Source organism: Macaca mulatta, chromosome 12 (genome assembly GCF_049350105.2).
Source record: "Macaca mulatta isolate MMU2019108-1 chromosome 12, T2T-MMU8v2.0, whole genome shotgun sequence".
NCBI lineage: Eukaryota > Metazoa > Chordata > Mammalia > Primates > Cercopithecidae > Macaca > Macaca mulatta.
Genome location: NC_133417.1, coordinates 23,638,839 through 23,654,065, shown reverse-complemented (window position 1 = coordinate 23,654,065; position 15,227 = coordinate 23,638,839). Strand labels below are relative to the sequence as shown.

Here is a 15,227-nt window from a genome sequence, read left to right as displayed (position 1 = left end):
TTGTGTATAGCTTTATGTTCCTTATAAGTAATTTCTTCCTATGAGAAACCTGTTTCTTTTTAAAAAACCTGTTTTGTTTTCTCTTTTTTTAAAGGCTGTTTTTAAAATTCAGTTATATATATGCACATGGTTTAAAAGTCTTGGTCTACAGATCCTAACAAAAACTAGGAGTACCCTGCATGTTTCTTTCCCCGTTTTCTATTTCTAGAGATAACAACCTCAAACTCTTCTTAGTTGCTTCTTTTGCTGGTTGCCTCCTTAGCTATGTATTGCTTGGTTATATTGCAACTTCAAATTTTTTTTCAGTGTTAGGCGCTTTTTTTGTTTTCTTTTGGGAACAGGGTCTTGCTCTGTCACTCAGTGCAGTGGCTCAGTCATGGCTCACTGCAGCCTCCGCAGGCTCAGGTGATCCTCCCACCTTAGACTCCCAAGTAGCTGGGACTACAGCTATGTGCCACCACTTCCAGCTAATTTTTGTGTTTTTCGTAAAAACAGGGTTTTACCATGTTGCCCAGGCTGGTCTTGAACTCCTGGGCTGGAGCAATTCACCACCTTGGCCTCCCGAAGCGCTGGGATTATAGGAAGGAGTCACTGTGCCCAGCCCTGTGTTAGGCGTTGTCTGTCTAATTCCAGCTATGGAAGAGGAAGATTTTTTTTTTTAATCCTCCTTCTATCATCACAGACAGAACCTTTCTATTCCCTTTTCATCTCATTTGTTACATTATAATTTCAAGTAGGTTGAAATTCAGTGCTTATGTTTTTGTGACCACAAATTTTGTTCATATCTGAGCCATGTAGTTAACCATGAAATCTTTTCCCTTCCTATAAGTAACTGTTTTCCATGAAGTTATTAATAAACTGTTTGCTTAGTGCTAAAATAATACCATTCATTCACCTCCAGATCCTCTTCATTAGTTATATAAATCTCTTCTCAGGATATTCAGATGTATAGAGTTTATTCATCAGTTTAATTTTCTGAAGTGTCTGTTACATCCCAGTCTGAACTTGCTTCTTTCTGTACTCAGTATAGAGTGGCCGTATTCCTTTAATATCATTCTAGAGATTCCCTTTCCCTCTCCCGTGTTGGATCTCTTTTTCCTGTATCCTATGTCTTTTTCACTCCTACTGTCCAGTTCTTTATTTTGGTGATCATCTGCCAATACAGTCCCTTCTAGGGTATATGAGAGAGGAAAATGTCGAGACCTTATGTGTCTGAAGTGTATTCATTTTATCTTCACGCTTGTTGATAGTTTGGTTATAGAATTCTAGATTGGAAATAATTTTCCTTCAGCATTTTGAAGCCGTTGCTCAATTGCTTTCCATTATAACATGAAGTTAATAAAAGCTGATTTATATGTATAGGACCTGTTTTTTTGTTTTTTCATCCTGTACAGATGCTTGTAGGATCTTCCCTTTGTTCCCTAGCATTTCTGGTTTTTTGTTTGTTTGTTTGTTTTTGTCTTTTTGTTTTAATCTGTAGGTTATTTCTTCAACTTTACCTACTGAGTTTTCTATTGGAGTTTTAAAATTTCTGGCAACATTTTTAATTCTCAAGAGCTTCCCTCACCCCTACTTTTGAATATTCTTTTTTAAATGCTACCGTTTTCCTATTTCATTGTTGTCTATCTTCTGGCTCTTTAAGGATATTAATCATAGGGTTATTTTTTGTTTTGTTTTTGTTTTTTAGTTTTCTTCTTTCTATAGTCTCTTCCAAGTTGCTTAGTCTGTTTCGAGTTGGTTTTTCTCTGTTTCGATTGCTATGTTTTTCCTGCTAGAGACTTTTGCAGACTAGTCATTTAAGAAGGGGACACTAGGCTGTGCGCAGTGGCTCACGCCTGTAATCCCAGCACTTTGGGTGGGTGAATCACTTGAGGTCAGGAGTTAGAGACCAGCCTGGCCAGTTAGAGACCAGCCTGGCCAATATGGCAAAATGCCGTCTCTACTAAAAATACAAAAAATTAGTTGGGCGTGGTGGCGGACGCTTGTAATTCCAGCTACTCAGGAGGCTGAGGCAGAAGAATCGCTTGAACCTGGATCGCGCCATTGCTCTCCAGCCTGGGCAACAAGAATGAAACTCCACTTCAGAAAAAAAAGGGCTTGTTGACTGTGGCCTTTTCTTTGGGGGAATGCCATATATGTGTTACTTTAGGTCTTTTTAGCTACTTTCCGGAGAAGTCTCCTGGCTGCTGGGTAACGGCTGGCAGCCAAGTGGGAAGAGACTTTGCAGGTTGCCTACCTTCACGTAAAACTCCCCTTTTAGTACTTTCTGCTGTGTATTACAGTCCTGGAAACTCTTTTCTTCAGTGTAGAGAATAGGATTCATCACTTTTTTCTTTGGATGAGGAGGCGGCATTTGTTGCTTCTTTGGAGAGGATCTAGAGCTTTAACAGCTTCTTAGAGAGACTTTCAACCCGTCCTTCTTCCTGGCCTCCTTCCACCTCAATTCAAAGCTACCCAGGTCAGCCAGTTCTTTGGGGAATGTGGAGAGGGAATTTTTGGTATAAAATAGCTTGGTTCTTGTTTTTTACTGATGACTTATTGTTTTGGAGTGTTTGCAACGTCTTGTCCATCTGCTTTCCAGCTTACCAAATTTGTTGCTGGTTTTGCTTTGCTCTCAATACTTTTATTTTTCCTTTAAAAAATTCTCAGGCCAGGTGCGGTGGCTCACGCCTGTAATCCCAGCAGTTTGGGAGGCCGAGACGGGTGAATCATGAGCTCAGGAGTTCAAGACCAGCCTGACCAACATGGTGAAACCCTGTCTCTACTAAAAATACAAAAAAAAAAAAAAAAAAAATTAGCCGGGCGTGGTGGCATGTGCCTGTATTCCCAGCTGCTCAGGAGGCTGAGGCAGGAGAACCGCTTGAATCCAGGAGGCGGTGATTGCAGTGAGCGGAGATGGTGCCGCTGAACTCCAGCCTGGTGACAGAGTGAGACTCCGTCTCAAAAAAAGAAAAAGAAAAAAAATTCTCTTTACTGATAGTGTAGAGTAGTGTTTTGGAAGAGAACAAAATTAGATACATATGTTTATTCACCATGTTTTCTCAAAATAGACCTGATTTTTGTATTTTATAAAGTGTGTCATACACACTTTTTTTTTTTTTTTTTGGTGATTTTAGATGGATACTTCTGTGTCCTAGTTCCTCTGTCATTTGAAGGATTCACTTGGTTTTTTGTTTCAACTAGATGAAAGTGTAGGCATCTGAACTGTCCAGTACTTCAGCGCTGAGGATAAAATGTATGAAAGAATAAGGAAATTTATTTTTGTAGTTCTGTAAGTTCATCACAAATACTAGAAATAGCTGTTTTTAGAAGAAGTGGGTTTGGCATTTGGATTTTGTTTTTAAAAGGAAATTTTTTGTTTTTTTTTTTAAGAAAATCATCCTAAGGTTTTAAAACTTGTGTAATAAGTTTCCAGGTATAGGAAATATTTGGACTACTGTGTTTATTTGGGTATATTTGCTACTTCCTGTATTTTTTGGAGAAGGGTAAAGATATTCTTTCCTTGATAGTCTCTTCTAATTTTCTCAGCATCAGTAGTCTTAAGACTTGACCAGGGAGCAGTTAGAGGCAGAACTGACTATTTTGCTGACAGTAAAAGAAAAGGCCTGAAAAATAGTACGAGAGACCCTAGGTTGAATCTGTTAGTATTAAAGCATTGAATACTCTTAACAATTTATTATCACTTTTTAAATTTGTTAATTCTTTTTCTTCTTCATTTATGTACTAAATAGTCATCGCTTACTGCTTTACTCTATATTTTACCAGTTCTCACTTGGGGTTCTGTTGTCCAGTAGTTCCTATACTTTTTTCAAATATATACTCAAGTCAGACTTCATTTTTTAAAAAAATAAATTAACATTTCTGTATATGGATCTAGGGTATGTTAATATTTAAAGGTTCTGTATTTTTCTTCTGTGCATTCTTTTTTTGTTTGTTTGAGATGGAGTCTTGCTCTGTTACCCAGCTGGAGTGGAGTGGCGCGATCTTGGCTCACTGCAGCCTCCGCCTCCTGGGTTCAAGTGATTCTCCTGCCTAAGCGTCCCAAGTAGCTGGGATTACTGCGCCTGGCCTCTTCTGTGCGTTCTTGATTAAAAACTACTATAAAAAGGGCACAGGGCCTGGCGCGGCGGCTCACGCCTGTAATCCCAGCACTTTGGGAGGCTGAGGTGGGTGGATCACGAGGTCAGGAGATCGAGATCAGCCTGGCCAAAATGGTAAAATCCCATCTCTACTAAAAATACAAAAATTAGTTGGACATGATGGCGGGCACCTATAATCCAAGGTAGTCGGGAAACTGAGGCAGGAGAATCGCTTGAACATGGGAGGCGGAGGTTGCAGTGAGCCGAGATGGTGCCACTGCTCTCCAACCTGGGTGACAGAGCGAGACTCCATCTTAAACAAAAAAAAAGAAAAAAAAAGGGAGGGGGGCACAAAGATATAGCACAGTACTGAATAATCTTATTTTTTCCTTTTACTTGAGCATGGTATAGCAGATAAACTATCTTACAGGTAGGAAAAGGACTATGGGAAGGTTAACGTGTGTGTGTGTTACTGTTTTAGGCAAATACTGAAGAGTACAGCCGACAAAGGACGATGTAAAAATTTACAAGTTCTGTGTTAGCAATTTGATAACACTTTTAAAAATGAGTATTATGGAACACATTTTTGTCAGGTCGTTAATATTCTCTGTACAGATTTTGGAGAAGTAAATCTTTTCTTTATAGTTAGAGCAAATGATAGGTTCTCAGGTTAAAGTGTCACTTTGGGATCATAAAAATACAGTGTTTTGAGAACTGAAGTCTCTTTAGAAGATTTCACAGTCTGAAACTGAAAATGGTTGTTGAAGATCATGGACGTGTTCATGGAAAATAAAATTTTTAGGATTCTGATTCTGCTGCTCACTACACTTAATCAGTAACTAAGTCATTTTCTGCCAGCACATGAGCTTGTCTTTAAATTACTTATAGAGCCAGCTGAGTTGAGCTCTATTCTGTTTTCCTTGACAGATAAAATTTACCCTAGTCTGTAGGTTGGGTTCTAAAGGCTCAATATGAGCCACATTTTCATACCCAGTGTGTATTCCTCTTAGAGTTCCTTATGTACACTCCTCAGCATGCTTCAAAAAGATAGATTTTGACTGCCAGGTTCTTTTCTTTTATTATAATAAAGGTCAGTAGAATCTTTCTTAGTGATGTTTTACATGATCTAAATTAAAAGATTTTGTATTAGTATGTGTCACTTCGATAACATTAAATCTCTTTTCATTGTATGCACAACCTGTAAATAATTTAAAACTAATCTTAAAAACTGGAAAAAGGCTGGGCATGGTGGCTCACACCTATAATCCCAGAACTTGGGGAGGCCGAGGCAGGCGGATCAGTTGAGGTCAGGAGTTCAAGATCAGCCTGGCCAACATGGTGAAACTCTGTCTCTACTAAAAATACAAAAATTAGCCGGGCATGGTGGCGGGCGCCTGTAATCCCAGCTATTTGGGAGGCTGAGGTAGGAGAATTGCTTGAACCCGGGAGGCAGAGGTTGCAGTGAGCAAAGATTGCGCCGCTGCACTCCAGCCTGGGTGACAGAGCGAGACTCAGTTTCAAAAAAAAAAAAACCTGGAAAAAAATTGACACATGCCTACTAATTATCAACACAGTTACAGACTCAGTTTAATAAATAAAGGAATATTGTCTCTCAATTAGTACAACCTAATTATAAAAATGAGTAGCTGAGGAGATAAACAGTACTTGTTTGTTTTTGACTAATTAGAGCTAGGTTTTGATTATTTATTTAGAGACAGAGTCTCTCTCTGTCCCCCAGGCTGGAGTGCAGTGGTGTGATGATAACTCGGTGTAACCTTGAACTCGTAGGTCAAGCAGTCCTCCTTCCTCAGCCTCTCAAGTAGCTGGAACTACAGGTGTGTGCCACCGTGCCTAGCTAGTTTTTAATTTTTTTTGTAGAGACAGTTTCACTATGTTGCCCAGACTAGTGTCAAACTCTGGGCCTCAAGCAATCGTCCTACCTTGACCTCCCAAAGCACTGGGATTATAGGTGTGAGTCTCCATGTCCAGCATCAAGTTATTGTTGTTTTTTTTAAGTTTTTAAAAAAGTGTGTCTTTCTTTAGTGCCAGCTGTTTGGAAATAGTTTATTTTGACTGTGGTATATCATCGTTTGAATATACAGCTGATGTTATTCAAAGTAGATGTGCCAAAAAGTTCTTGAGAGCACTGAATTAGTGAACACTAAGCTGTTGCTCCTAGGGGAAATACAGTGTTAGGTTTCTTTGAGCCTCTGGTAACATTTTTGTTATCCCATTAATGTATACCCTTGTTTCATGTATGTTTCTTTTTAAAGGCACTGCATTTAGTATATTATTTTAGTATATTCATTTATATTCAATAGCACTAGAACACATGTCTGAGCAAAGCTATCTAACTTGGCTTTTTCTCTGTAAGACACGTCACAGCTTCCTTGTGTTTAGTAGCCAGCACTTCAGCAGTATGCTTGGGGGCCATTTTAAATAATGAAATCACTAACAAAAATATGAAAACTGTGTCACTAAATAGAACTGTGAAAAGGATACTTGTTTATAGTATGAGAGCTGAAACTAGAAAGCAGAGTATCATCTTGTTCAACCTCAACTGGGAATGTGCACATCAGTGGACTCAAATTTTTGTTGCTCTGCACATGTGCATGTCCATGAATAACCATATTTTGATTTGGGGGTTATAAATATGTTTTAGCGAGCAGGTAAATTCACAAATACGGAATCATGAATAATGAGTTTAGACTACGTTTATTTATTTCATCCCCTGTTGATGGACTTACAGGTTTTTCCTCTTAGAAACAAGGCTATAGTAAATATGCATATGTGACAGCATACATGTTTGAGGAGTTTCTTCAGGATTTGTCCTAAGAAGTGGAGTTACTAGTATGTGCATTTATAATTTTGTTAGCTATTTGTATTAGTCTGTTTTCATACTGCTGATAAAGACATACCTGAGACTGGGCAATTTATAAAAGAAAGAGGTTTAATTGGACTTACGGTTCCAGTGGCTGGGGAAACTGCACAATCATGGCAGAAAGCAAGGAGGAGCAAGTCCTGTCTTACATGATGGCAGCAGGCAAACAGAGAATGAGGAAGACACAAAAGCAGAAGCCCCTGATGAAACCATCATATCTTGTGCAACTTATTCACTCCACAAGAATAATATGGGGGAAACCACCCTCAAGATTCAGTTATCTCCCACCAGGTCCCTCCCACAACACATGGAAATTATGGGAGTACAATTAAAGATGAGATTTGGGTGGGGACACACAGCCAGACCATGTCACTATTTTATTGTTGCCAAATTGTTCTCCAGAGTGGTTACATCAGTGTATACTCTCACAAGCATTATATGAAAGTTTCCATTTACCCAGATTTTTGCCAGCTCATAGTATATGTATGACTTTACATGTTTGCTATTCTGATAGTTATAAAATGGTATCTATCATCATAATTTTGAGTTTTCTGATTTCAGTGTCTTCAATTTGAATCTGTTAGAGACTAGTATTAATAGTTTCTAAAAGGCCTTTTGTTTTTGAACTGAAGACTTTAACCTTTTATTGTGATATTTGTCAGTAGTGATATGATCTCTATTATATATCCAACTTATTTTTCAGTTTGCTAATCCAGACTTTACACAGCCTATCTCAGAAGTTGTAGATGAAGTAATTCAGAATTGTCCTATTGATGTCAGGCGTCCTCTCTACAAGGTATTTATAGCAAAATTGTTATTCAAGGTCTAACTTAAAAAAAACTTTGATGTAGTCTGTCCATTTTTTGATATTAAACACCTCTCATAAAAAGGATATAATAGCATTTCAGTACTGTATACCTTTAAACTTTTCTTTTTAAATATTTATATTTATTTTCTCTCCACTAGAATATTGTCCTCTCTGGAGGTTCAACCATGTTCAGGGACTTTGGACGTCGCTTGCAAAGAGATTTAAAAAGAACTGTAGATGCCCGGCTGAAATTAAGTGAGGAATTGAGTGGCGGTAGATTGAAGGTTGGTTTTTTTGATTATTGGTGAGAAGGTTGAGGGTGCCTTCCTTGATTGGGATGAGAAATATTTGCCAACATTCCCTCTGATTTAGGAAAATAAGAGGAACCTGTCAGGTATTCTAATGGAAATGGTTAATGTTATAGATTTATGTCTATGATATTCTGGATCATTTGATTCTTTTAGGATATTGTCTGTATTTCTGGAAAATAATTCTTAGTAATATCTGTGGAAAGACCTTTTTTTTCTATACCTCTCCCATAGATAATTAATATAGTAGATTTCTTTGGATACACCAATAATAAAATTAATTTTGGATCCACAAAATTTTATGTACTATAGAAGGACAACGAAGCTGAGTTGAGATTGACACCATTGTTGAGTAGTCAAGCCTGCTCTCAAAAACTGACTTTAGCTACCACATAGCAACCTCAAAATGTGCAATCAAATTGGTGGTTTAGCAAAGTAACTTTTGTATTACATGTCCTGGACCTTTAGGCTTGAGGTAAAAAAAAATCAAAATTAATTTAAAATTCTCAGATGTCTGCTTTCTATATTTAGAGATAGATTTTTCATTTTTTTTCATCCTTGTTAAATATTGAAGCAGAACATTGATTTAGAGGATAAGTTGCTAAATAAAATACCTTCTGCTTGGAAAATTACCAAGAATGAGCACTTTATCTGAGACTTCCACAATCATTCAGAATTACTTAAAAGTAAAGCACAACTCTGTAGGGTTTGCTGATTGTTGAGAAATTGCATGATGGCTGACTCTTTTCAGCACCTATATTTTGATTATCTTGAGTAAACCTAGCCATAGGAATGCAGTAAAAAGTGTGTGTTTTGGGTAGAAGGCAAAATATTGAACTCTGTCTCTATAACGTCATGACTTAATACTTAAGGAAGTCTACTCAGTAAACTTTTAAAATGTTGCCTTTGCTTTTGCATCCCCTTCCCAACCAACCAAACCACCAGCCCACCCACCCATTCATCCATTCATCTGTCCATCCATCTACTCTCCTTATCCACATACCTATCTACCCTACCTCCTACCTAAAAAAGAAGTCATTGGGTTTTGCAAGTATAATTTTAAATTCTCTGTACTGAGAATCCTACTAATCACATTGATTATGTGAATGAACGTAGTGCATATTCCGGTTTTTTTGTTAGAATGCTTAAGAGATTGACATTGATTGTCCTAATGGTGTGGTTATGGATGTATTAAGTAGCCATTTAGCTTTTAATAACTCATTGCAGATATATAAGTAAAAAACAATGCTGTATGTTTTTGAGTACAGTATTTTAATAAAGTAAGATCGTTTAACATTTTTAAACTCTTTTTACACTTGTAAATAAGAAATAAATGTACCCAGTGATCAGTACTGTATCCACATATCGAAAGAAACAGGTTGGGTATCCCTTTTTTGAATTGCTTTGTACCAGAAGTGTTTCAGGTTTTGAGTTTTTCTGGATTTTGGAGTATTTGCATTATATACTGGTTCAATATCCTTAATCCAAAAATCTGAAATCGGGAGCATTTCCTTTGAGCATCATATTGGTGTTCAAAAAGTTTTTGGATCTTGGAGCATTTTGGATTTTCAGATTTGGGATGCTCATCATGTATATGAAAAACCTTGTGTTCTGGAGGACTGCCTTCTTCACCTTAATTTTTCTTGCTAGTAACTTTTATAGGTCTTAATAGCATGTGTTTATATATCTATCTATCTCTGGCTTCATTCTCCTTCAGTCTGTAATTTTTAATGGCAACCAAACAGCTTTGAAAAAAGCCATATCATTCTGTTACTATAAATATGTGTGTGTACACACACACACACACACACACACACACACACACACTGAATTGTAGATATGATGGTTCATTATCCCCAGTCATGTTAGTATATTTCTAAAATCAGGAACATATTACAGTTGTCAAAATCATGAACATAACCTTGATCATCCAGTGTTATCTAGTTACAGAAGATTCTAATTTTACCAGTTGTTTCACTAATGTCCCTTATAACAAAAGGAAAACCAAATACCTTTTTTTTCCCCTTATCCAGGATCCAGTCAAGGATTGCATGTTTCACTTACTGTGTTGCTTCAGTCTGTTACATACTCAATGTTTTTTGTCTTTCTTGAATGAATGTAACATTTTTGAAGAGTACAGTCATTTATTTTGTAGCATATCCTTCAGCTTGGGTTTGTTTAATATTTCTTCTTGACTAGGTTCAGATTATGTAGTTTTGGTAGTGATGCCACAGAATTGAAGTTGTATCATTTTTAGTGCATTATATCAGTAGACACATGATAGAATTTGTCCTGTGTGTGGATTTTGAGCATTTGGTTGAAGTTGTGTCTGCCAGGTTTCTTCACTATAAAGTTATTTTGTTTTCCTTTATATTTAATAAGAATCTTATGAGGAGACACCTTCAGACTATCCTGTTGCTCATTAAAGTTTCAATCACTAGTTTTTAGCATCCATTGTGATTCTTTCCTAAAACAGTTATTGCTGTGGTAGTCGCTAAATGGCATTTTGCAAATTCCATCATTCCTTGTATGTTTTTAAGTCTTGTTTTACTATAAGGAAGAGTTTTCCCTTCTCCCACATTCATTTATTCTTTTAGTAATATCTATATGAACTCCTGATTTCTCATTTTGTGGTCTGTATCTTTAATATCACTGTGATATCATAATACCAGTAATACCACTCATCATTAATTTTAATGCCACTTTTTTTTTTTTTTTTTTTTCCAGATTTGACCAGTGGGAGTTATTCAAATGGCTCTTAGATTTTTTTTTTTTTTTTTTGGATGTAGCCACATCTTTTTTTGCCTACCTCTGTACTTCCTGGCATAGCAAGGTGTTTCAGGCTGATCTTGTACTTTCTCTTTCTGGCCCTGGAATCAGCCTTTTTCCCCCCTTTTCTTTCTTCAAGACATCTTTGTCTTGTTCCTTTTAGTGGAGAACATTGCTAAGAAACCAAGCTTTGTGCTCATTACTACTGGGGTATCATGGAGTCTAGGACTTCTCAGTGATTAGAGTTAGGGGTGTGTGTGTGTGTCTCTACATCTATATCTAATTCTCTACGTAAATTAAAAACCATGAATTTTTGCGGATGTCTCCAGTTGTAGAGGGTTCACTCTAGTTTTCTGCCCTTCAGTATTGTAATGCCCTTCTGTGACAGTGAGAAGCCTGGCTCCTGTTATCTATATAATATATTTATGTTTTTGCTTAATCCCAGAATATGTATATAATAGTTTCAGAATTGTTAATCCATACTGTGAAAAATAGACCCAAAACTAGAGTTCAGTATTTGCTTATATTTTATCTTTAGCCTGAAGGCTTATAAGATGCAAAATACTGTGTTCACAAGTTGCTTGAGTTATTCCCTTTCCTCACCTTAGTATGCTTATGTTTGAAAAAAGTACAATTAGTTTAATTTGCTTTTGCTGTACTTTGTTTTGCCCCAACCTCCCCTTCTTTTAAGATATTATTTTTAAATATGTAAAACACTAACGTTTAGGTTCTTCAAGTCAGAACTGTATAAAACGTGTACTCATTGATGTTTTCCTTCCATTTATTCTGCTCTGTTCCCTCCCAGTCTCTTCCACAGTGTTCCCAACCCCTTCTCTCTGAGACAGCCAGTCTCAGTTGTTTCTGGTTTGTAAGATACCACTCGAATTTAGTACAAATAGTATTTTTGTATATGTACATTTAAGGTTAAATGACACAGAAATTGTTATTTCAATTTACTATGAAGATGATCTTACTATGTCTTTCTTAGCCAAAACCTATTGATGTACAAGTCATTACACACCACATGCAGCGATACGCAGTTTGGTTTGGAGGATCAATGCTGGCTTCCACGGTGAGTGTGATGAAGCTTACTTTTATTTTATTTTATCATTACTGTTTTCTTATTTTATTTATTTATTTATTTATTTATTTATTTTTGAGATGGAGTTTCGCTCTTGTCACCCAGGCTGGAGTGCAATGGCATGATCTTGGCCCACTGCAACCTCCGCCTCCTGGGTTCAAGTGATTGTCCTGTCTCAGCCTCCCAAGTAGCTGGGACTACAGGCCTGTGCCACCACACCTGGCTAATTTTGCATTTTTAGTAGAAACTGGGTTTCACCATGTTGGCTAGGTTACTCTCGAACTCCTGACCTTGGGTGATCCACCCATCTCGGCCTCCCAAATCGTTGGGATTACAGGCGTGAGCCACTGCTCCCGGCCTTTATTATTATTTTTTATTGAGATGAGGTCTTACTATGTGCACAGGCTGGTCTCAAACTCCTGGGCTCAAGTGATCGTCCCACCTCAACCTCCCAAAGAGCGCTGAGTTTATAGGTGTGAGCTGCTGCGCCTGGCTGAAGCTTATGTTTAAATTTATAAATACTTTTTAAGATAGAAGAGTCTATCTGTACTTAGTGAAGAACAAAGCAAATTCCTTTAAATTTTATCTAAAAATAATAGGAAACTTTGTCTATATGTATTTGTAGTATTTTAAAAATTGGAAGTAATTTAAATTTAATTGGAAGTCATTTTAATTTATTTTTTTTTTTTAAGCTTGCTAGCCATTGTTTTAGAGTGACCATTTTATACTATGTTTTAAAGTTTATCTGTAGGGAAAGTTCTATTAAAGCTGGTAATTTAGTCATCAGAAGGTCCTTGTTTGTTCTGTTTAAGTATTTAAAAACATTAAGGTAAAAGTTAAGTTTCATTGCATAGAAAGTATGATGTTGTCCACTGAGTAAAGGGAATTATTCTAAATCCTGTCCCCAAATTAAAATGTCTTTAAAGCCCCCTTAAAAGGTATTCTAGTGTTCTAATACCATTAACCTAGGAAGTATTGGTGTTTTGTTCTGGTAGTGCATGGAATATTAAAATGAAGGAGCTTTTATCTGAATTATTGAATAACTGTACAACTTTGGATTTAAAACCATTTCCAAAATAGGAGGTGAAAGTTATTTTCTTCCTCAATTTTAGTCTTCTTCAGTTGGGCCTTATAACCTAGTTGAGTTTGTGACTTTGCCTTGAGAAATGAGGTAACACAGCATGGAACAGTCTATCTTTTCCAGACCTTGAGTGAGGAAGGCAAATGATCTAGACATTTCTTAGAACTAGACGAAAAATGATCATAGCATGACTAGGAGTAGTTTATCTGTAGTTAGGCGAATGCTGCTTCTTTACATTATTGGTGCAATGAAAGTGTGGGAAAGTCTCAACAGAAGAGACTAGGCATTTGAGAACCTTCCATTCTTCAAAATTTCAGAATCCTCGCGGCAGGTGTGTGAGACAAGGATAGGGGGACAGGAGTTAATTGCTCTTTTGGAGTTCCGATAAAGATTTATAGCTGGTTGTAAGTCATGGCTGCTAGAATTTCTAAGCTTTCATGCCATGAATGGACTAATAATAAACATTTTAGACTTAACATCTATTTTAAAGCATCACTCTCAAAATTTATTTCAGTATACTTTGAAGATGGTAGATTTTTGACCTTTATAAAAATACACATTTTTTGTTTTCAGCCTGAGTTCTACCAAGTATGCCACACCAAAAAGGACTATGAAGAAATTGGACCTAGCATTTGTCGTCACAATCCAGTGTTTGGAGTCATGTCGTAAAATTGACTTCATAGTTATTGGGGTTAGGGAGGTGGGGAAGAGATAATCTTTCTGATTACCTGTTTTGTCTGGATGGCTGGTTTTGAGGTTTTAAACCTGACTTGAAATAGTAACACCAAACATGATTATACAGGAATATTTTAATAAGTGTATCAACATGCAGATGTAGAAGAGAGCGAAAGTGATTGTGTTTTTCTTTAGATTGAATATTTGAATCTTATGTGTAACAAAAAGAAGTGGGTTTTAGTTCTTTCTGTGCCCTGATATTTTGTATATTAATGAATTATCCAAGATTTGATGGGATTTATCAGTGTGTAGATAGCTCTATAATGCTTGAATTGTACACTTCTAAGTGTGCAGTGCAAGAGCTTGTTTATATTTCATACTTTTTATACTTTGAGGAAAAAAAGTCAAAGAAAAATTGTATTTGAGGGAAAAAACCATGACCAAGTAAAGGATAAATTCAAAAAATAGCCTCATGAGACTTGGCATACACACTCATGGGATTCCAGTTATTATGGAGTGCTTCCATCCCTCTCCACCCCTTCCCCCGAAAAGGTTTTCTTTGCAAGTGCTTTTGGAACTAAGAGCTAGTATCTTGGATTAACTGATGCCTGCTAGTGCTTTCTGATTACTTGCATTCTGTTTCTTGCTTTAAAAGAAGAGTAAAGACAAGAGTGTTGGACCAGTATTGCAGTTCTGTAGTGTTGTTTCTTATAAAAAAACAAAACAGCAACAATAATTTATCAAAATTGGCGTATTTAAAGCCTAACAACATTCTAATAAAGGCACAAATTTCTTTTTAATACTTGTTTCAGGCTCTTTAATCTCTTTATAAGTTAACTAATAAATCTATTTTCTTCAAACTTCTGCAATAGTTCTTTAAAATCACAACAGTTGTTAGCAAGCTGACTTTTTTAATGTGCTCAATACAAATACTTGTGAACTTTTAATATGTTGAGTGCTTTCATTTTGATAACTGGATCTCCATTTGATATTTTCATTTGTATAACTCATTTGCAGTCTGAAAATTTTTTTTAGTGCCAGTCCCTGAACATACCATTGAAAATTAATTTTCTTTGCATTTTAAAATATCTGGATTATGAAGAAAAAGTGATGAAAATAAATGAAAACTGAATTACCTTTTCTAATGTTTTTTTTTTTTAAAGTAATGTAATTCTACTTTGTTTTTATGTATGTGATATGATATCTGTTTCTGTTGAGATTTGGGAGTTATTGAAATCTCTGTAATGTGTATGGTGGAAAATTTCTTGTGACCTTAAAATTTTACCAGTTATTTATAGAAAGATAAAATGGGAAATGTTTCATAGGCTTTTTACTAGCAATTGTCAGTGAACACTTGAACTCCATTATTCATGAAAATAACACGTTAGGATTAGAATACTTCTATTCAAAAGTGAAATAATATAAAGTGTTTAGTTTTTTGTTTTTACTATGAAGATAGAATTGGGGAGTAAACTTCAGTTTTTGTTTAGGGTGGATCTGAATATTTAAAATCCTATAATCATTTTTGTGAATCTTCCTTCTTTG

At 36.2% G+C, this 15,227-nt stretch overlaps 1 protein-coding gene across 2 annotated transcripts in view; it reads left to right on the top strand.

The window, feature by feature from the left end:
* Positions 1–14,822, top strand: part of ACTR3 (actin related protein 3) — a 71,750-nt gene extending 56,928 nt beyond the window's left edge. For both annotated transcript variants that reach the window (XM_015109946.3, XM_077956869.1), the window contains exons 9-12: positions 7,664–7,756; positions 7,927–8,052; positions 11,834–11,917; positions 13,581–14,822. In XM_015109946.3, coding sequence (XP_014965432.1) covers positions 7,664–7,756; positions 7,927–8,052; positions 11,834–11,917; positions 13,581–13,676 — 399 coding nt within the window. In that variant the 3' untranslated portion in view covers positions 13,677–14,822. The remainder of the gene's footprint in view (positions 1–7,663; positions 7,757–7,926; positions 8,053–11,833; positions 11,918–13,580) is intronic.
* The last annotated feature ends 405 nt before the right edge of the window (positions 14,823–15,227 follow it).